The sequence below is a fragment of the Ricinus communis genome, chromosome 2 (genome assembly GCF_019578655.1).
Source record: "Ricinus communis isolate WT05 ecotype wild-type chromosome 2, ASM1957865v1, whole genome shotgun sequence".
NCBI lineage: Eukaryota > Viridiplantae > Streptophyta > Magnoliopsida > Malpighiales > Euphorbiaceae > Ricinus > Ricinus communis.
In genome coordinates, this window is record NC_063257.1 from 4357611 (window position 1) to 4376731 (window position 19121).

General features: G+C 32.5%; 3 protein-coding genes across 4 annotated transcripts; all 3 read right to left on the reverse strand.

Annotated features, from left to right (window-relative positions):
- Positions 1-15: 15 nt before the first annotated feature.
- Positions 16-1650, reverse strand: LOC8265238. Its single transcript, XM_002509990.4, has 3 exons — positions 1474-1650; positions 571-987; positions 16-465 (listed from the first exon to the last, which is right to left on the reverse strand). Exons 1-3 carry the CDS (start codon positions 1519-1521, stop codon positions 232-234), a joined length of 699 nt encoding a protein of 232 aa, XP_002510036.2. The 5' UTR covers positions 1522-1650; the 3' UTR covers positions 16-231.
- A 4901-nt stretch (positions 1651-6551) lies between these two features.
- LOC8265236 (transcription factor RAX3) lies at positions 6552-8354 on the reverse strand. Its single transcript, XM_015718863.3, has 3 exons — positions 7987-8354; positions 7644-7773; positions 6552-7457 (listed from the first exon to the last, which is right to left on the reverse strand). The coding sequence occupies exons 1-3, from the start codon at positions 8120-8122 to the stop codon at positions 6737-6739; spliced, it is 987 nt and encodes a 328-aa protein (XP_015574349.1). The 5' UTR covers positions 8123-8354; the 3' UTR covers positions 6552-6736.
- Positions 8355-16009: 7655 nt separating this feature from the next.
- On the reverse strand, positions 16010-18818 carry LOC8265235 (branched-chain-amino-acid aminotransferase 2, chloroplastic). 2 transcript variants are annotated; one of them, XM_015721544.3, is made up of 10 exons: positions 18623-18818; positions 18292-18365; positions 17988-18168; positions 17674-17850; positions 17451-17582; positions 17270-17368; positions 17032-17148; positions 16844-16939; positions 16545-16657; positions 16010-16403 (listed from the first exon to the last, which is right to left on the reverse strand). In XM_015721544.3, the coding sequence occupies exons 1-10, from the start codon at positions 18686-18688 to the stop codon at positions 16289-16291; spliced, it is 1170 nt and encodes a 389-aa protein (XP_015577030.1). In that variant the 5' UTR covers positions 18689-18818; the 3' UTR covers positions 16010-16288. The 2 variants fall into 2 exon arrangements, with proteins under 2 accessions (XP_015577030.1, XP_048227343.1); XM_048371386.1 differs by lacking the exon at positions 18623-18818 and having other exon boundaries at positions 18285-18365.
- Positions 18819-19121: the final 303 nt, after the last annotated feature.

The window sequence follows — 19121 nt, forward strand, 5'->3', positions numbered from 1 at the left end:
GTGGGATAAATGAGATGAAAAACAAGCCCATAGGGCGGGCATTTTCTTTTGATTGAGATGCTCAAACATATATAAGTGTTTATGTGCCAGGGTTTGTATTCGACCTAAGTGAATCAAACATCTTTAGTAAGAAGGTACCCCATATCCATGCACTTTAAAGAACTTAGGACCCAAACTTTCTCAAGGCCATGATTTATCGATGTTAATTACAGTAATAATGGATTCCGGAGTTCATTTCTCAGCAACTAACGTAGACCTAGCATCTTTGGTTGGCGAAGAATTCTCAATGTTGTGTTCACCATTTTCTTTCAGTAAGTATCTCCACAGCCACACAGCTTGCAGCAACCCACCATTGGCAACATGCGAAAGAAGCATTTGTGGCCGTGATATAAAATATGCAGACATGACCTTGACAAAAACGAAGAAACAACAAATAATCACAAGGGGGAAATTCAATTCCTTATCCTGTTCAACAAGAAAACAAATTCCATCAGTAAACCAGCACAAGTCTTCAAATATTGTTAATTAGAAACTGGGAACATAAACCAAATGCACGACAAGAGCATTTACCTCTGAGGCTTGGAACAATTCCTGCAGTGTCTCTTTTAAGAAGTCAGTCATCAAGCAGCCAACTAGGAGACCAATAGGAATCATCAACTCCTGGTTTCTAGAGATGGAAAAGATGATATCTGATATACAACTTAAAACGAAAATTACTGCAAGGGACCATTTCAAAACCTTCTGTCCGATAAACAATAATCGCTTTAGCAGCATATCCCCTGCCTCTCTCCAAGGAAACTTTTTCACAGGGTTCGGGGTGGCCTCCCACAACTTTTCCTTGGCACTACTCAGTTGCAATCTGACTTTATTTGGTTCGCCAAACTGGGCTTTTGTTAGTTTCATGAAACATAAAGGAAGCTGCCGGGGATGCTTATGTAAGACTGTCCATCCGCGGAGTTGAAAAGTTTGGTTTCTGAGTAGTTTAATCTGCATAAAGGGCAAGTATATGTCATCCACAAAAGGCTTTTTTTTTTTTTTTTTTTTTTTTGAGGAGATGCTGCCTTTTGATTTAAGCTTCAAGATAAGAACTTAAAATGATATACAACAGACTCTAGAAAGATTCTCCGTGTGGCTAAATGGTGACAGAGATTTACAGGGAACACTTGCAATTACAAAACAAATGCTCACAATCTTCACTATACATACAAGAACACATAGCAAGGTACCAACTTAAAAGGGCAAGTTCTTCAACAAAACGCGCAACACCCTTATAAAGGAAAGGCTAATCTTCAAAATTTACAGACTTTTATTATGCAGTTCGGTAGCTAAGTCTACGCCCTGATCTTTGATTCACGTTTTGTACACAAAAGCAGCACTTCATTAAAAAGATTATTCTGAGCTAACAAGAAAAGTGAGAGTCATTTGAGAGTAACTGAAATTGAAGTTAATCAGTGCCATAACGCAAAAGCGCACCTGAAATCTTGTATTTGGTGTAAGTAACGAAGACGCGGGAACCGCCATTCAAGAGACCGTTGGGTCAATTAGGTAATACAGTTGTTCTTTCTCCACTTCTCCTTCTTCCTCACTTCCTTTGCTCTCTAGGGTTTAGCAGATTTGTGCGTGTGTCTGGGCATATTAGTCATTTTGTCCTACATTTGTGCTTTGTTCGGGGCAAACTTAAATGGGTTGGGCCATGGGCCGGGACTCACTTACAAGTGGCAGCCCAGACAGATACAGTTTTCTTGTAATTTACCAAAAAATAAAAAACGTATATATGAGCTGAACCAGGGACGAAAGATCAAATATCGCCTCAATTTGTAGGTCAAGTTAAATAAATTTAATTTCGATTATATTAATAAAATATTTTAGGCTAAATAAAATCAGATTTTAATTAAAATTAATGAAATTGATAGTAACGGTATTAAAAATAATTCAATAAACTCGATGATCATAGTAAAATAGAAATAATAATTATTAATTTTAATTTTTTAATAAAATATAAAAATTTTAATATATAAAATTAAAAATTTAAATTTAAATTTTATTTTGAATATTAAACTTAATTTAAATAATGAGTATGATAGATATATTGATAATTTTTTAAAGATTTAAATCTATTTGACCCTTAAATAAAAATTATGAGATTATTTATTAATATAGTTGAAATTATCCAGACTTAACCATCAACTACAAATTTAATGGGGGTATTGTACCCTTTATCCGCTGAACAATTATTCAAAGAAAAAGTTGTTTCCTATTTTGTGTACAAAAGTTAGACCCAAAAGATTACTGAATCTTAAACCCCAAAATGTTTTGATTCGCACACTGAAATCCATGAAATAACTCCTTAAAATCAAATTATCGATAATATGCAAGTAAAAATAATAGAAATGAAAAAAAAAATTCATGAATCATATAAATTTCTACTCACAGTCAATTAGATCTTTGGAAAAAGAAAGATTAAAAAAATGAAGAAGAAAACAAAGTAATAAAAACTGGAGACATGGTATCATCATCTCCTTATCCAACTTTTGACAACGTCTAGGAAATAGTAAAAATTATCGGTGTAAAACAGTTAATATATTTTGAAATCTAGCTTAAGGATTCTTTATTATTTAGCTCATAGAAATAAGAAATGCATTTTATAATAAGAACAAGATGGACAGGTCTAACAGTAGGACAAAAATCTACCAGAATTTATCATGTTAGTGAGTGTCACTGTCATTGTATAAAGAAAGCAAATTAATTCGTGTATATATATATTCAACTTAGTTTTTACTTTTGATAATGCACAATTAATTTAATATTGGCGTGTTCAATATAATCAAGACAAGTGATGACAATTCCATTGTCGTTTGGCTGTTGTCATGGCTAGGGTTGCTTCTTGCCTTAAGACCTTAATCACAGGTACTCTTTTAGTGTTGATTATCGTCATTAAATTGATAGAAAATTCAGAAAAGCTTGGTCTTTTGTTAGGGTCCTTTTCTGTTATGTTTGTTCTTCTTGAAGGATATTCCTTTTAACTTTACAGGAAGGAAATTCAGTTTATCAATACGATTTTTGTTTATTATGCATATATAATGCAACTTTCCCATGACAGAGTATTACATTGAACTATACAAAATTAAAGTGTCTGCCACTATATATTTTTAAGCCGGATAATCTTAGGGTATGCTGGGATTAATATCAACTTCTAAAGTAACCTGTGTGTAATTAAATTGATAAGGATATTGCTCTTTCAATTTAATTTTTGAATTATAGGCTGTTATATATTATCTGTATTTATTATATTAATTCAATGATATCTCATATCATACCATTTTATTAAAATATAATTAATATAGGCAAGAAATGCTAACTAGTGCTCGGCAATAATGCTTGTAATAGTATCTCCGCACTTAAAAAAAAATTTCACTTAAACCCTTCTAAAAAAAAAAAAAAAAAAGAATTCAACCCAAGTCATTATCAGACTAGCTACTAGCTAGGGTTCATGCCTTACGAGGATTTTACAATATTATATCCTAACTCTCATATAGAACAATTTTGTTTCATTTTCTTTCGTTAATTTTATCTTTTATTTTTTATTTTTTGATAAAGAGAATACAACTTTTATCAATTAACGAATCAAAGAAATGCAAATTTGCAAGCATATAGTTTCTTGATATGGTGCGGAAAGGCCACTTAAATCCTAGTTAAGATCTCAAACTATCAGAATTTCTTTTTCAGGAAACCTGAAAATCAAGATTTAGTTTCTCAAATTCTCTTGACATATAAAACCTGATTATATATTCATGACGCCAACATAATTATCTATGTTGTATTTTCCCCATAAACTGAAGGAAAGTGTTGTCTTTCTGCTACTAGTAAGTAGTAGTGGGTGAGTAGATTGACAAAAAAATAATAGCTTCTTAGTTTCAAATTTTGTCAACTAATCTTAACAAATCAAGACCAACATAGCTTATCAAATAAAGATTTTGTCAACACACATACAAATATGTAATGCATTTTCTTTGTCTAGAAAGTAAAATCTAACAACTGTAAACAACTATATATGTATATATATACATTTAGTCAGCCAAAGGGATGATATATATAAAACATTTCTTTGACCTTTAATGAAAAATTGAAAGAATTTATTTCTCTTTTCTTGCAGCCTGGACACAAGTCTTGTTCAACATCTGCGGATAACAAAATAAAAGCAAGAATATGGACTCTTTTATCCTATATATTTACCTTTACCTGTTAGAGATATCGTCACATCATTAATGGCAATGTTTTTCTGAAAATTTGTAGCCAATCGTTCGAGAGAACGAGTGGAACACGCCAAGAGAATATTATTAATTTCGGAAAACATGAAACATTTAATAGTCTAACAATGCTTGGAAAAATGATGTACTCATATGATTAGAGTTGGAAGCCAAACCAATAGGTAGATAACAACCTAAACAAGAACTAAAAACCCAATTACAGAACCAATGGTTAAGTGGTTTCCGAATGGAGTATATATATATATATGGTGGCTCAAGAATAAGAATTTATGATATTCATTGAAACCGCATATCGTTTAGGTTTATATACTATGGGTTACCACATTCAACTGTAGGTTGAGTAAGTCGATAGTTAAACGACTAAAAGAGCTTGTTAGGTAACATAATTTGACTAAAAGTTTGATGGCTATTCAAATTATACACCCAAAAACAAGTCTTACGAAGAGAACCTTCAGTCTAAGTTTTTTCTTTTCTTTAACGATACCTCACAATTATCAAATATAATGGGATCATACATCTTCAAGGCTTCCTCAATTCTCTTTCTTCTATTTCTGTTAATTTTCTTATATTAATATTTACTTGCATTTTGAGTTTGAAAGAAACAATTATCGATCACAGCAAGTGGGTTATGTCCAAATGTAATTCTTTGTTCATTAATATCAGAGGATACAAACACAAATCTCAATCAGAAGATGCAAACTGCAAAGGAAATGAAGCATTCATATATGGGAAGTAAATAGACAATGAGTACAATTTTTAGGTAAGTGGCAGTTCTTTTAGTCATTCATTACAAACAGCCTGTAATTAATGACAAACTGACCAAACTATTATATTCTTTGTTTGACACAAAATCTAAATCTCGCTTGTAGCATAGTTCAAAATTGTCATGCTGTTCCCGCATTAATTACATTTACAAGATTGCTTTTCCCTTTACCGAATTAATTAATTATGATATTCATATCACTGGAGCCTTCTTATTCAACAAATGAGCAGATGGACGTTGAAAATACTGATACCATCATCACATCCTTTATGCATGCCAGAGTTCATATATATCAAGCGTCATCCATTAGAACATTGCTGAATTATAAGCATTGAAGTGATGCGCAAGGCACTTAGAAAGCAGGAAACGAATACAAAAAAATAAAAATTGAAAATATATAAGAAGAAGAAACCCCTAAACTATATGGAAGATTAATATTGAATTGCTGATGAAAACTCTTTACAGTGATGAGTATATAGAGAAGCAGGTGGATAGTTAGGTTAGGTTGATATGTTTCCAAGGTCAAGATCATTAGCCGCCATACGCCTTTTTGAGTATATGGACTAATGTCTAGGAAATATTGCCTGAGCCTTAAGTACAGGGAGAGTAAAAGATTACTCCTATGCTATATAATTAGCCATATAGGGTACTTAATTATATGAGAACAGGATGATATCTTGGACCAATTATTTTTTTTTACTGAAGGATTAAAAGAATGCTTGATTTGAAATGGTGACAGTGATTTTAAGAATGAGTTATTCCAGCTCTTAGGTAGGTTTAAGGCATTCATTGAAATAAAAGAATGTGCCTAAATCCATATTTACTCCATTTCTTAATAGGAGAATTTGAGGCCTTTTTATAATCTATTAGTTCCTCTGATTTTGATACTTAAGTTTTGAGTTTGGACTTCATTAATACTAAAATGGTATTAACGCCTATCCCCTCTTTTGTATTAACTTTTCAGCACATATCTCTTCTTTATAATATGTTGTCTCTCAATAACTGATTTTTAAGTTTAAAATTGGTTGATTACTAAAATTAGTGCTCAGGTGTTAATCTTTTTTATAATTTACAATTTCAGCGCCTAAATTTAAAGTAGGACTTGGTACTAAAATTAGTTCTCAGAGGACTCAGGATTTAATCTTTATTCTTTTTTTGAAGGACTTGTAAAATTTATTGAAATTTGAGATATATAATCTTTGATAATCTCCAATCCTTCATAGCTAGTCTATACCTTCTACTAGGGTTCTGAAAGAATAGCATGACACACATTCATATTTAATGCTTCTACCAAGGGGAAAAATCATATAATATGTTGCTGAATTTTTCAAGGATTTTCGATTGTCACCAAGAAAATAAGGGAATTAACTCATTAATATGTTAAATCTGTCTTTTGTAACCAAGAAAAAATATATTAGACCTGTCTTCAGTCTAGAATCTTTGAGTTGATTGATCCAATCTGCAGCAACATAGTAGAAAAGAGCTCATAACACCAAATAAACTAATTACACAAATTATACTTCCAATGATAAATTCGAAACGCAAACATATCACAGATGATCTTATTAGGGTTTTCAGAAATTCCAACACCATGTTCCCTATTGCTACAAATCTATAAAAAATTTCTACACTGTCAATGTACACAATAGATTATTAATTATAACGACCCAGGTCGGCACCTCCACTCATCAAAGGTAGCACATTCTTACAGCAACTTTTGTTGTAGGATCCCTTCACAGTTTGAAGCAACAGGAGGATAGACCAGGGAGCTCATCTCGCCCAACGAACCATTTAGTCTATCATTTAAAATATCGTCACCGAGTAGAAACTCCAGCCCATCCAATCTTTTCGTGTTGTTGTTATATGCAATTTCCTCACTTCCTCCATGGAAACTGCTTTGTCCTTGTAACATTTGTAATCCGGACCAGTCTATGCTGTTGTACTGTGTTTGAGCAAACTGAGCACTGGCATTATTACTTAAGGCCTCCATTGAAGCAGAAGAGGAGATATTGGTGGTCTGATCATAAAGCTGTGGAGTATAGGATATCTCATTGGGGAATTGAGGATTTGACGAATTGTGAATCATTAGATCATCATCATCAGAAAATCTTCCTCCAAGCTTGGTAAGCAGCTTCCTAATAGACGCATGATCATTAAAGCGAGGTTCTTGGTATGAGTATGGTACGGGATGAGCTAGCAAAGGCAATTCTGGCCAATAAGGGTTTTGACTATTGAAGTTATCAGCTGACGAAAACATTATTGGATTGGCATTTCCTTTCTTCATTTCTTGCTTCAGGCCATTACCCCTTCTACCTTGGTGCTCTTTCCGCTGCTTACCAAGAAGCTTCTTCTTCAGCCTTGTGTTCCAGTAGTTCTTTATGTCATTATCGGTTCTTCCTGGCAATTGGGCTGCGATAATAGACCACCTGTCCATGTAAACAAGAGTAATCATATGGCAGCAGGTAAATCCTAAAAAATATAGTCTTAGATTTTAGGTCAAAAAAAAGTCATTAAAAACCATCCTGTTCATGGAAACAAAGTGATCATAGAAGATGATAATCCTGTAGCTTGTAGGTCAAACTTGGGAATAGGAATAAAGGAAGCATGATTACCTGCTCCCAATACTAATATAGAGGCTGCAAATTATGCTGTCTTCTTCCTCAGAAAAGCCTCCATGCTTAATATTTGGGCGAAGATAGTTTAACCATCTAAGACGGCAGCTCTTGCCACATCTTTTAAGGCCTGATTCAGAAACAAACTCTCAAGTATCAAGGATATATACTGCATGAAATAGCTGCATATAAATCCAGTTAACTGAACTTTCATTTTCTTAAATTAATTATTTCTTACTAAGGTACTCTTTATGGTCAAATAAAGAAATCAAGCAACTAAAGATAAAGGGATAAACAAGAGAAAGACATAACATAAGGGTATGGGATAGAAGTTTGAATATACCAATTTTTTGAGGCAAAGCAATCCAGTTACCACCAGTGCCATGCTTCTCTATGTAGGATTTAAGCTTATCATCTTCTTCAGGTGACCATGGACCTTTCTTCACGTTAGCTTTGTCGCAGCAAGGAGCTCTCCCCATACCTGCCCTTTTGTGTGTTTCTTGAACTTTTGATGTAAAGTTCTGCTTCTCTAATTTCTAGCTCAAAAGGCAGCAATTATAAGAGAGAGAGAGAGAGAGAGAGAGAGAGAGAGAGAGAGAGAGAGAGAGACTCAAAAAAGGATAAACATGGTTCTTGGAACAGCCATAAGACTTTTAAAGAGAGAGTATGGAATAAAGGAAGTACTTTGGTATATAAAATTGGAGAAATTGTGGAATGCCAGAACAGGAGAGAAGAGTAGGGTTTTTTTCTTCTTGTCTTTCTTCGTTAGTCTAGAATCAATTTTAATCTATCCAGTCCAGGCCGTTGATTTTATTGGGACTGTAAGTCTATATGATCAAATAATTTAGTGAGGTCTTACATTAATTTAATAGATAAATGGACACGTGATTAGAAGTACAGTGTGTAAATAACATCAAAATGTTGTATGCAATAAGCACAATAATTTAACCAACGGACTTTTTTATTTTTTAGCAACCTATTTGATTTACTAACTATTAGTGACATTTCTGTTCTAAAAGATTAAAAGAAAAAAAAAAAAACTAATACTTTTGTGGTACATTTTGTTAATCAAAGATTGTCATTTAGATTTATTCATTTTTATAGCTAATTGAATATTTATCCTGTTAACAATTCAGCTAATTGTTTCACTTTTAAATGAAAAAAGCCTTTCATAAGTAAGGAATGATTCTTGTCAAAAAGTTTCTAGAAGCCCTGACCTTTCCATTGTAGATATATACAAAACAAAGATTTATAGTCTATTAGCAGAGATGTTACACAAGAAAAATAGCCACTGAAATCATTAGAATAACAAAACACAAACACATTGAGAAAATGTCAATCTGAAACTGAAATTGTTGCAAAACTAATCAACTAAAAGTGTCTTTGAAGACTCTTAAGTTAACGTATATAACATAAGGATGAAACAAATAGTCAATTGGTGCATCGTATTTGATGACAAATGTCACATCCAAAGGTCAATCCTTGCCTTTGCCTTTCATTTCCTTAGTACATTAACAGTCGTGCTGCGGCCAATGAAGCACAGCACTTGTTCCAATTAAATTAACCTAATGCCTTGATTAATATTGTATGCAAATAACTCCTAATCTTGAGATAAAAAGAATTTCATCAAAATCAGCTAGTGGTTGCTGATTTAAGATAAGAAAAACAAATAAATTCAACCATTAGTGTTTTTTTTTTTTAAGGGATTGGAAAGATTCATTTAAATTTCTTTATATAAGAGTTATCACTTTCATAATGCAAGATAGGTGCTTTTCTAAATTAGACACTCAAATTGAGTCCTCTTGTAATTCATTAACAATCTGATTATGCTAACAAACTCGATTCATTTATTGATTTAATTAAGATGAGTGGGGTTTGAACATGTTTGACTTTGTGCATGGATGAAGTAGCCCCAGTCCCAGACTGCAAACACAGGTCTTTGAGTGAGTGAAGAAATTCAAACATGTTTTTTCATATTTTAAGAGTATCATTGAAATGAATTGCTGAAATAGGTGAACGCTATTTCTAAGTGGGTTCACAACATATAATGCAAAGATTTTAACAGTACCGGAAAAGAAAACTCTTTCCAAAGAAAAACGAAACATGTGATTGACAAATATATTTTCTTTTACCAATGAATTATGATTTTGTACTGAACTCCGTTTTCTGTTTTTGTTCTCTCTTTTACTACTTTTCTTCGGTAGCAGGGTCTATATTTCTTCCCAGATTAAAAGGAAGACAGAGAGAAATGATTCGAAAGTACTGAATGGATATATACAAGGCCAAAGCCAATGCTGAAGAACACATCGTACTGACTTAAAACAGACTAAACGAGAAATCAGAAATAGCATGTCAGAGTTGCAGTAACTCTCTAGAAAAAGAAACTAGAGAAATAGGAACATACTGAAAAATGTGCAGAGAGGACTCCAGGTCACAACCACCATATATATTTGTTTGTGGTGTAATTTATTATGGGTACCTCATTACTCAGATTTGGTAGTGGAATTCTTAACATTCTATATACTTTGAATTGGCACCATTGGAGATTTAAAAATTATATTATAAGATTTTGATTTTTAAATTTTTTAATAAGCTGAACTGTTTGGTTAAAAAAAAAACTGACCTACCAAAATAAATTTTAACATCTTATAATTGATTATTAAGTAGTCATTGCAAATCTCACAATAACTTGCCAAATAAACTATATTTTATTCAAGTTTACATGCTTATAAAAAATATAAAAAAGAAATATATTAGAAGAAAATATTATATCTTAGTTTAATAATAAAGTGATATCATTTTAGAAATGTGTCTTTCATTCATTAAAACTAATTATAAGAAATCTCAAATTTACGCTTGTTGAGAATTAGGATTTATGTATGCACATTAACGTTTGTTCCAATAAAGAATCAAAATTAACAAATTAATTTGAGGCCTTATGTAGTGATTGATGGAATGTAGCATTAGCCCCGGCTATATCCCAAATACCCAAATGACTATTGTTTTTTTTTTTTTTTTTTTAAGCAATCATGAATCTTTTGTACATTCGAGAGAAAAAGTATTACTTGATTATACGGGAAAATGCATATTTATATTTTTTTAGTTGCAATTACAAAGCTTTTCTAATATATAATTCGAAGATCTACATATTTCATTCATTAATTTTTTTTAAAATTAAAAAAAAAAAATTATTTGGTCTTTATGTGAATTTGATTGCAAGAGTATCAAATTTATTAAATTTTTACAAATAGTTCTATAAAGGAAAATTAAATACACTATAAAATAACTCAAAAAATCTTAATAATTAATAAATAAATAAATAGACTTGAAAGATCCATATTTGTTGAATCAAATAGAGTAATATGAAATAGAAATAGTAAAACACTATTGTTGATCTAAAAGATAAGCAGAGATAGACCAAAAGTACAAACTTGGATGAAAATAATAAGATAATAATTGAAAAGAGGAGATGGTTAGGATTTTCTTTTTACGCCAAAAAGAAATATATAAATGCATATGAATTCATAAATTCAGTTAAGGTTTTTTAATTCTAAAAACCGAATCTAAAATTTTCAATGAAGCATAATAAATTATTAAATTAAATATCTCAAGAAAATATTAAAAAATCAAACTAGTAAAAATCTTAAAAACATAAAAAGTTTCTGAAGCATATATCTTTAACGATTTTAAATTGGTCTATATTATATAAGTCTAGTGATAAGGCAAGATTTCAATCTCATTAATATAAAATTTCCATCCCAATACTCAAATTAAACTTGAACAGCCTCAAAATTCAGTAATCAAAATTATGCTCATTTCACCAAAATGAACGAAGTCAAATTAGCAAAAAGTAAGTAATAGTTTATTACACTCAATGTAATGATTTGAACTGCAATCACATAAGATATTGTTGTTTTGATTTTTATCAGTTTTACAGTTTTATCCTCTTAACAAATTTGATAATAAGAAGTTAACTATTTTGAAATTCTTTTGAATCCCAGCACACTTAATTTTAAAATTTCTTTAAATATCACAGCTAAACAATTAAAAACATTTTATGTGATCTGTTCTGACATTTTAGATATATATTATCAATTATTTATTGTCTTATTTTAACATGTAATTTGGTTTATTTATATATTTATATATTCCAAAGTGATATCAATCTTAAAAGTATGTTAGAAGCCACTTTTTATCCAAGTATTCTATTATTATTTCAATATCTACTTCACATCTTCGTCGGATCGCTTATTTGGACCGGACTATTGCACAAACATTATAGAGTTGAAGTGGTTTAAGTAAACCATAAATGTGGCAGCCATTCCATATGTAAATTAACGAAATGACCTACTAATTTTGGTGACAGTTTGGTGCACTTAAAAAAAGACTGTTTGGCTTGATTAAATGAGACAAGGACACTTTGGCAACGGCATGAAGCAGGTTCCGGGAGTAATTAATGACAGTAGATATGAACATGGAAAACTACCATAATTAGCGGCTTACCATCTTTATATGTGAAAGAAGACAAATTTTGCCTCTGAAGAAGAAAATAAATTTAGTGCAGACCCAATTAAGCCTTTCACTTTCATCAATCAGCAAAGAAAGACAAATAATTGAGTATGGTTACGTGCATTGAACAGAAAAACATATTAAAAAGTTTGGTGGTTAAACTAGCTGGGAGCTACTTCTTGCACCCCTCACATGTTACAGTGTAAGCCAATTCGAGTCAACATTATACATAGCTGTAAATTGTTATCTAATTTTACATTTATTCTAAGGTTAGGTTATAAAAAAGATTTTAAACTAAAAAGAATGACTTTTGGGTTTTTGATGTTAAAGAGAATATACTTCTTTATTTAATAAGATTGAATCTTAGAATCTCTTATAAGCTATTTTTATCAAAAATATTAATTTACTTATTTCTTTCTAAAAATAGTTTTCAACAAGGTGTTTTGAGAAAGAATAGTTGCATATGGGTTCCAGGTTAAATCTAGTAGCAAAACTGTTCTTGTCCGAATTTTGTCTCTTCTACTGTAAGGTTGAGGTATGTTTTGGTCAATTCTGTGTCAATAAAATAATAAACACAATTATAAACCAATTAAGCTAACTAATAAAATATATAATTTTTGTAGAATACAAAAATGTGGGCTATATTAGAGTAGCTTGATTTTCCGATATGGTTGGTGCATGGTTGTTTGATAGAGAAAAATGGCAATTGGTCTCTACTCTCTGGTCACCAGTTTGACAAGGACAGGATGCGAATCCAAGGGAGAGAGAGAGAGAGAGAGGAGCAATCCATGCACAAGTCCAAGTCCTTGAAGAAAACAATTCCCCAGTGCATTGCTTACATATGCACATCATTTTCTTCCATCATTGGGTATTAGCATGCGAAATAGTTATTACCTAATCTCTCATTTGTGCTCGACATTACCAATTAATTAAGTAAGACAAACTTATCTCACCTTGTGGTGACAATGGGGATTTTACCTTCTGTTCTGATAACTGCAATACAACAAGAAAGATAAATTCCAGATTCTAATTCATAAATTCAGGAACTGCTTTTTTCTTTTTTCCTTCATATAATATCTTGGGAAATGAAAAAAAAGAATTAGAAGAAGTAGAAAGATAGCAATAGACAACGAGAATATGGCAACGACAATACAGAAACTTCCACGCCAATGCCGGATTTATAAGACAGCCCTATCACCTTATGTTCAACTTTACAGTTGACCGAATAACTTGTTTACCGAATTCAGTGGTTTGGTTTCAATGTCACTATGTACTGCCGTAGTCCTTCTAGACAACAATATATTCCATGAATTTGTTTAAGGGATTCCATTTTATTTGCAGCTTCCAAAGTCAATGACTGAAAAACAATTGCATTACAGTTTCAGAGGCACATTATTGTGTTACTTACTTGATCAAACACTTCCTTCTTTAAATAATTAATCAACTTAGCTCGGTAAGCTCCGTAATGATATACACTTTCTGACTAGCTTATTATTTCTCATGTTGATTTACCAATACAAGAACAATTGAAGTTTAGATTTGACCAAATAATAAGATGGTTAATATTTGAATTCTCCATTACACATGAACCTTTGGAAATTAGTGTGAAAATTATTGACTAATCAATTCAGATGACTTTCTAATTTAATAATCACAGTCACATGATATTATTACCACACCTTACTTTTAAAGTAAGATTAGAATAAAAAGAATTTAAAATATCATTTTAACCATCAATAATGAACTAATATATAAAAAGAAATTCAAAATATTTGATCATTAAAAAATAAATAATTTATCTAGACTTTGTATATCTCTCTACTTATACACTAAACTAATATATGATTGATACATATTTATTATTTTTAAATAAATATGTACGTGTCAATCGTCTAATACTAAAATATAAAATACTCATAATATATATTATTCTTTTTTTTAGCAGTAAGCGAAATTTATGTAAGAATTACCCATTTTAAGAACAGAAACTCCTAAATACAGTTAATTCCTTTTATCAACTGAAGCAAGGTAACTTATCTAACGCTTGAATTTAATTCCCGCATCTCACTTCAAGCTGACATTGATGACCATAGGGTGCCTACTTGGTAATATTAAACATAATATATACAGTAATCACAGAGAACTCTACTGCCTTGTAAACAAGAACTGCTATTAATCCTAACGATCACTTCAGAAGAAAGTTCAGGCTAAAACAGAGGAGAAAAGGTGCAGTAAGTATAGAATTTTGGAGTTCAATGGAGGAGAGAATGGCAATATGTTTACTACAAATCAACCTGTACTTAGTTCAAGTGTTGCAACTCTCTGCAGCCTAAAACACGAAATTCTTTCAAAAGACCGAAACTTGAGATCCTTTATGATAAAACCATATACCACATAGACATTTTAGAACCCAAAAAAGAAAAGGTTCTATTACAAGTCTACAAGAAAATTCAGTAAAAAAAAGTTTATCGTCTTCCTTGGATAGCTCCATGTTCGCTCTTCTAAGAAAGAAGTCCTCAACATCTTCACTAAAATCGTACATAACGGCACTATTGTTGCATTATTGAGGCTATCAACTAGGAGCTAATCCTTCAGTAATTTCTTGAGCAAAAACAGACGCAAACTTTACATATTGTTCCTTGTACGTTCATAACCATTTTCTTCATCCCTACTTCTAGCTAGAAACATTCTATCAGGAGCAATAAAATACTGACTCGAATTGGATTATCACTCTCGATCACTGACACATCAAGTATAGATTTTGCAACCTTTCTGCCTCTTATTCTTTGGCACATAACTTTCAAGATTACCAGGAAACGCAATATAACTTTGATAAGACCATTTCCTATCAGCTCATTTCTTTCTCCAAACTACCTATTATAAACCAAAGGACTTAGAAGTTATACTTAAAACAATTTTAATTGCAGATCCATTATTCGTCGTGAATCTGATACAGGAAAATAAAGAACTCCAACTTTCCATATACACGATAACAGAAATAGGGAATCCAGTTAGCACGAGAGTGTATATCAGCAATTCACTATAGATATAAAATTTAACAAGTTGTATAAGAATTATAGCCAACTCCCTCCTCAAGAATTATACCCAATTCTACTCTTTTCTAACTCTAGCTTCACGTTCTATCACTGCCTTATAGTAATTTCTACTTTCACCATTCTAATGAGCAGACGCATTAGATTACCAGAATCTAGGATGTGCGAAAAACGACTCCTAGTTTGCAAGTTTGTCCGTGGCACCAAAAAGGAGACCCAACTAGAAGTTAATCTCGCGGCATCACATCACACTGCAATGTGGACAATTATTTACCAAGTGGCATTCAGGTTGCCACATCATTAATATGAGCCACTGTATCATTGTTATGCCAGGCATATTCTGAAGAATTGGACACATCAACAATTGCATGACACGTTTTATTCCAAAGGGACATCTGCAAGGTCGTCAATGTCACTTACATTCTCCCTTTCTCAATCAAATTGGAGATTCCGCTGAATTCTGGCGTGCGCCTTTTGTTCTCTACGAGGTAACAAAACCTTTGGCTGGCCTGACCATGTTTGATTTTTCAGATTCCTATACTATCTTTGCTTGAAGCATTTGTGGTCTTAAATGCGTAAAGTTTGCTAGCTTTGATTTGTATAGACAATTGCCTCGGCATAAATTGTCTAGTTTATTGTTACTGCTTGCTTTCAGTTGTGGTATGTGACTTTCTGTTACTAAACTTGCTTTAGCATGGTCCATTTATCGATCTTTAATTGCCTTTGCCTTCCTAAAAGCATTCATGACAAATTGTGTTATGTTAGTCAGCTTTTCTAGATATATTTATCATTATATTAATCAACTTAATGAAAATTAATAATCATATGATTCATTCTGCTCTTACAATACAAATAAGAGAATTTTCATTAAAAAGGTCAGAACAAGAAACCATAAGGTGTTTGGTTCTGGTCTTCTGGATGTTGCATTTCTGGCATTGTCCTTTCTTTTTTTCTTTTTTTGTATGATTATGGACCATTATTCTGCTAACATGAGTAGCCTTTTAAAAGCTCAAGCTACATCTTCGCATTTTGGGAACCAAACCAAAAAATGCACATTTTATATTTGTTGAATGCTTAAAATGCCTACTGCATCTCGAGAATCCAGCCTTTCTTATCCTCAATGAGACCCCTTTTGATTCCTTCAAGAGTTGACTGCAACTCCTGAGAAACTGATTCAGCTCTGATTTTGTATTCGATCCTGCAAGGTTAGATGTTTATGTTAGATGAATTTACCATAACATGCACTTATGTGTTCATGCTCTTAAAAAGTTAGAATCTTGTAGTGAAGACGGGAAATCAAGGTATAGATGTATAATGTACATATATTCTATCATTTTACCTTCTGTCCTGATAAGTGATACTGCCCACAGGAGCAACACCTACTGCGGTTCCGGTGCAGAAAACTTCATCGGCATCCATCAGTTCATCTACCGGAATAGCACGTTCCTCAACCTGATTCAATTTCATAATTTCTTCAGAATGAACCCAAGAGCTTTGAGCTAGGGATGTGTTATACAATTTGCATATTACATCATATGCTGCAGGAAACTTGATTTACCAACAAAGCCCTTCCCATTTTACATGTGCATTGATAAATTACACCTAATATCAGTCTACTAAGGGGTGAATATAAGCCACCTGGTAGTTGAGATCACAAGCAATTTCGATGATGCTTCTTCGAGTGACACCTTGCAGAATAGTACCATTTGCTGGGGGAGAAGAAATTACGTTTCCCTGGAAAGCAAGATTGATATGACATCAAATTTATGCCAGTCGTAAAACATAGTCATAATTCAAAAGCTTAATTGAAAACTTTATCCGAATACCTTTACAACGAAGATGTTGCAAGAAGAGACTTCTTCCAGATATTTCTTATTCACTGCATCAAGGTACAGAACATCAGAAAATCCCCTGCCTTTTGCTCTGGCTATTGCTTTTAGAACCTACAAATAAGATACAGTAATATGCTAATCTATAGTACCGCACTAAAGAAACCTTCAGATCCGCAAAAGTAATATTTCATTCAGATTCTTGTGTAGCTATGTTAGAGATGAATTTACTTACAGGTGCATAATTCGTGATGGACTTGACACCGCCAGCTCCTCCACGAGAGGCACGATGAAACTCCTCTTCAATATATAGGTTCAACGGTGCTGAGCCCTCCTATATCCAGTCAAAGGAACATATAAACCCCTGTATGGAAAATCAAAGAGGAGTTAAGTTTAAGCAAGCAAAGGAAAACCACCTTGAAATAGTTTCCGACAGGAGAGGCATATACGAGGAATGTGTACTCAGGAGCTGGCGCTAAACCCAATACAGGTCCACTGCCCATAAGCAAAGGTCTAATATACAAAGTTCCCTTCCCTGGAGGAGGAACCTGTGTACAATTTTACATGAAGTGAAAAAATGCAAAATTGATACAACAATAATATAATGCAGGAAAGAAAGATGTACTAGAAACTTATTACCCAACGCTTGTTGGAAAAGGCAACTTGTTTAACTGCATCAACAAATTGATCGATGGAGGGACAGGGCATGCACATTCTATCAGCACCCATTTGCATACGAATGGCATTTTGATCTGGCCGAAAGAGCAGTAAACGACCATCTTCTTTTCTATATGCTTTTGTGCCTTCATATAATCCCTGAGTAGATTTTTATCACAGATTGAGTTCTTTATTTGAAACTTCAGTGGCCAAGGGAAAACATAAGGATATTCTATTGAATAAGAGAATCATGTGCAATTTCTTATTCTTTTGGAACTATTTTAATTGCGAATTACTTGTCCATAATTGAGGACTCCTGCAGATGGGCTCAATTCAAGATTTCCATAGCGACTAAGTTGTCCTTGCACAAAACTTCCATCTTTAGCACATTTCATCAGGTACATATAATCAGTTGGAGTTACACCAAATCCAAGATTATCCCAATCCAGATTAGCATACTCATCCTCACCATCAGAACTACCACCCAACAAGAAAAGAGCAAAAATACTGAAAGTAAGAAACTAATAACATGGGAGAGAAAAATGTGAAATGGTATTAGCAGACAATGTAAAGGAATCTTTGTGAGTGGTTACCACTTACAAGTTAGCCGATGGCTTGTTCACTCGCTGTTGAGAAGATGCAGCTTGCGAAGTGTAACAAATGTAAGCTCCAAGCTGCAATCATGCAGGAAAATTACATGATACAATGTCCTAATGCCTTCAAGAAAAGGAAAAGAAAAAAAGAGCTACGTCCGCATCCAATGAGATTTTCCTTTTCATCATTTCTTACCCCTTCATTGAGCATCCGTGTCATATAAAAAATTTACAATTCTCAGGTCTTATAACCCATAAATTAAACCCCAATTAGAAAAGAACGTAAAAGAAAGTAATTATAACATAATCAAAGATTTAAAAAAAAAAAAAAAACTAACCTGTGATGAAGAACTAATTCGTAAAGATTGAACCAAACTGTGCAAGCATCGACCCCTACGAATCATTGTTTTCTTACCAAATGAAAATAGATTTTACGAAGGCTAAGAGAGAAGATAAAAAGGTTGGCAGAGAATTTTCTTGCAGAAGCAAGCAAGGAACGGAAATGGATTAAAAGGGAGCGATGTTTTAGGAGGCGAAGAAAAACAAGAAGTAACGCCAAAAATATAAAGACAAGTTGACACGGAACTGTTCCACGTATTTAGTATCATCTGATTTTGGATGACTAATCCTAATTTAATTGCCAAGTTTAATCTGATTTGCATCAGTAACTGCCAAGTCATGTCTATTTTCTTTTATATTGGGAACTTATATTAGAATAAACTTTCAGCAGAAATTACATCAAATAGAACCAGAAATAGAAATTACATCTAACTTATACAGATGCAATTAGTAATCAAAGAGGATTATTTTAGGCTAGTGGTGATTAGCGAGCTTTCT

What these genes read in the sequence shown, in the direction of transcription:
- LOC8265238 (XM_002509990.4), bottom strand. Translation starts at nt 1,521, where the DNA reads ATGGCGGTTCCCGCGTCTTCGTTACTTACACCAAATACAAGATTTCAG. An exon ending in CACCAAATACAAGATTTCAG is followed by an intron (nt 988 to 1,473) that starts GTGCGCTTTTGC and finishes CCCTTTATGCAG; the next exon opens with ATTAAACTACTCAGAAACCA. An exon ending in AATTGTTCCAAGCCTCAGAG is followed by an intron (nt 466 to 570) that starts GTAAATGCTCTT and finishes CTTGTTGAACAG; the next exon opens with GATAAGGAATTGAATTTCCC.
- LOC8265236 (XM_015718863.3), bottom strand. Translation starts at nt 8,122, where the DNA reads ATGGGGAGAGCTCCTTGCTGCGACAAAGCTAACGTGAAGAAAGGTCCA. An exon ending in TGCTTTGCCTCAAAAAATTG is followed by an intron (nt 7,774 to 7,986) that starts GTATATTCAAAC and finishes TTTCTGAATCAG; the next exon opens with GCCTTAAAAGATGTGGCAAG. An exon ending in TATATTAGTATTGGGAGCAG is followed by an intron (nt 7,458 to 7,643) that starts GTAATCATGCTT and finishes TTACATGGACAG; the next exon opens with GTGGTCTATTATCGCAGCCC.
- LOC8265235 (XM_015721544.3), bottom strand. Translation starts at nt 18,688, where the DNA reads ATGATTCGTAGGGGTCGATGCTTGCACAGTTTGGTTCAATCTTTACGA. An exon ending in AACAAGCCATCGGCTAACTT is followed by an intron (nt 18,169 to 18,291) that starts GTAAGTGGTAAC and finishes GTTGGGTGGTAG; the next exon opens with TTCTGATGGTGAGGATGAGT. An exon ending in GAGTCCTCAATTATGGACAA is followed by an intron (nt 17,851 to 17,987) that starts GTAATTCGCAAT and finishes AAATCTACTCAG; the next exon opens with GGATTATATGAAGGCACAAA.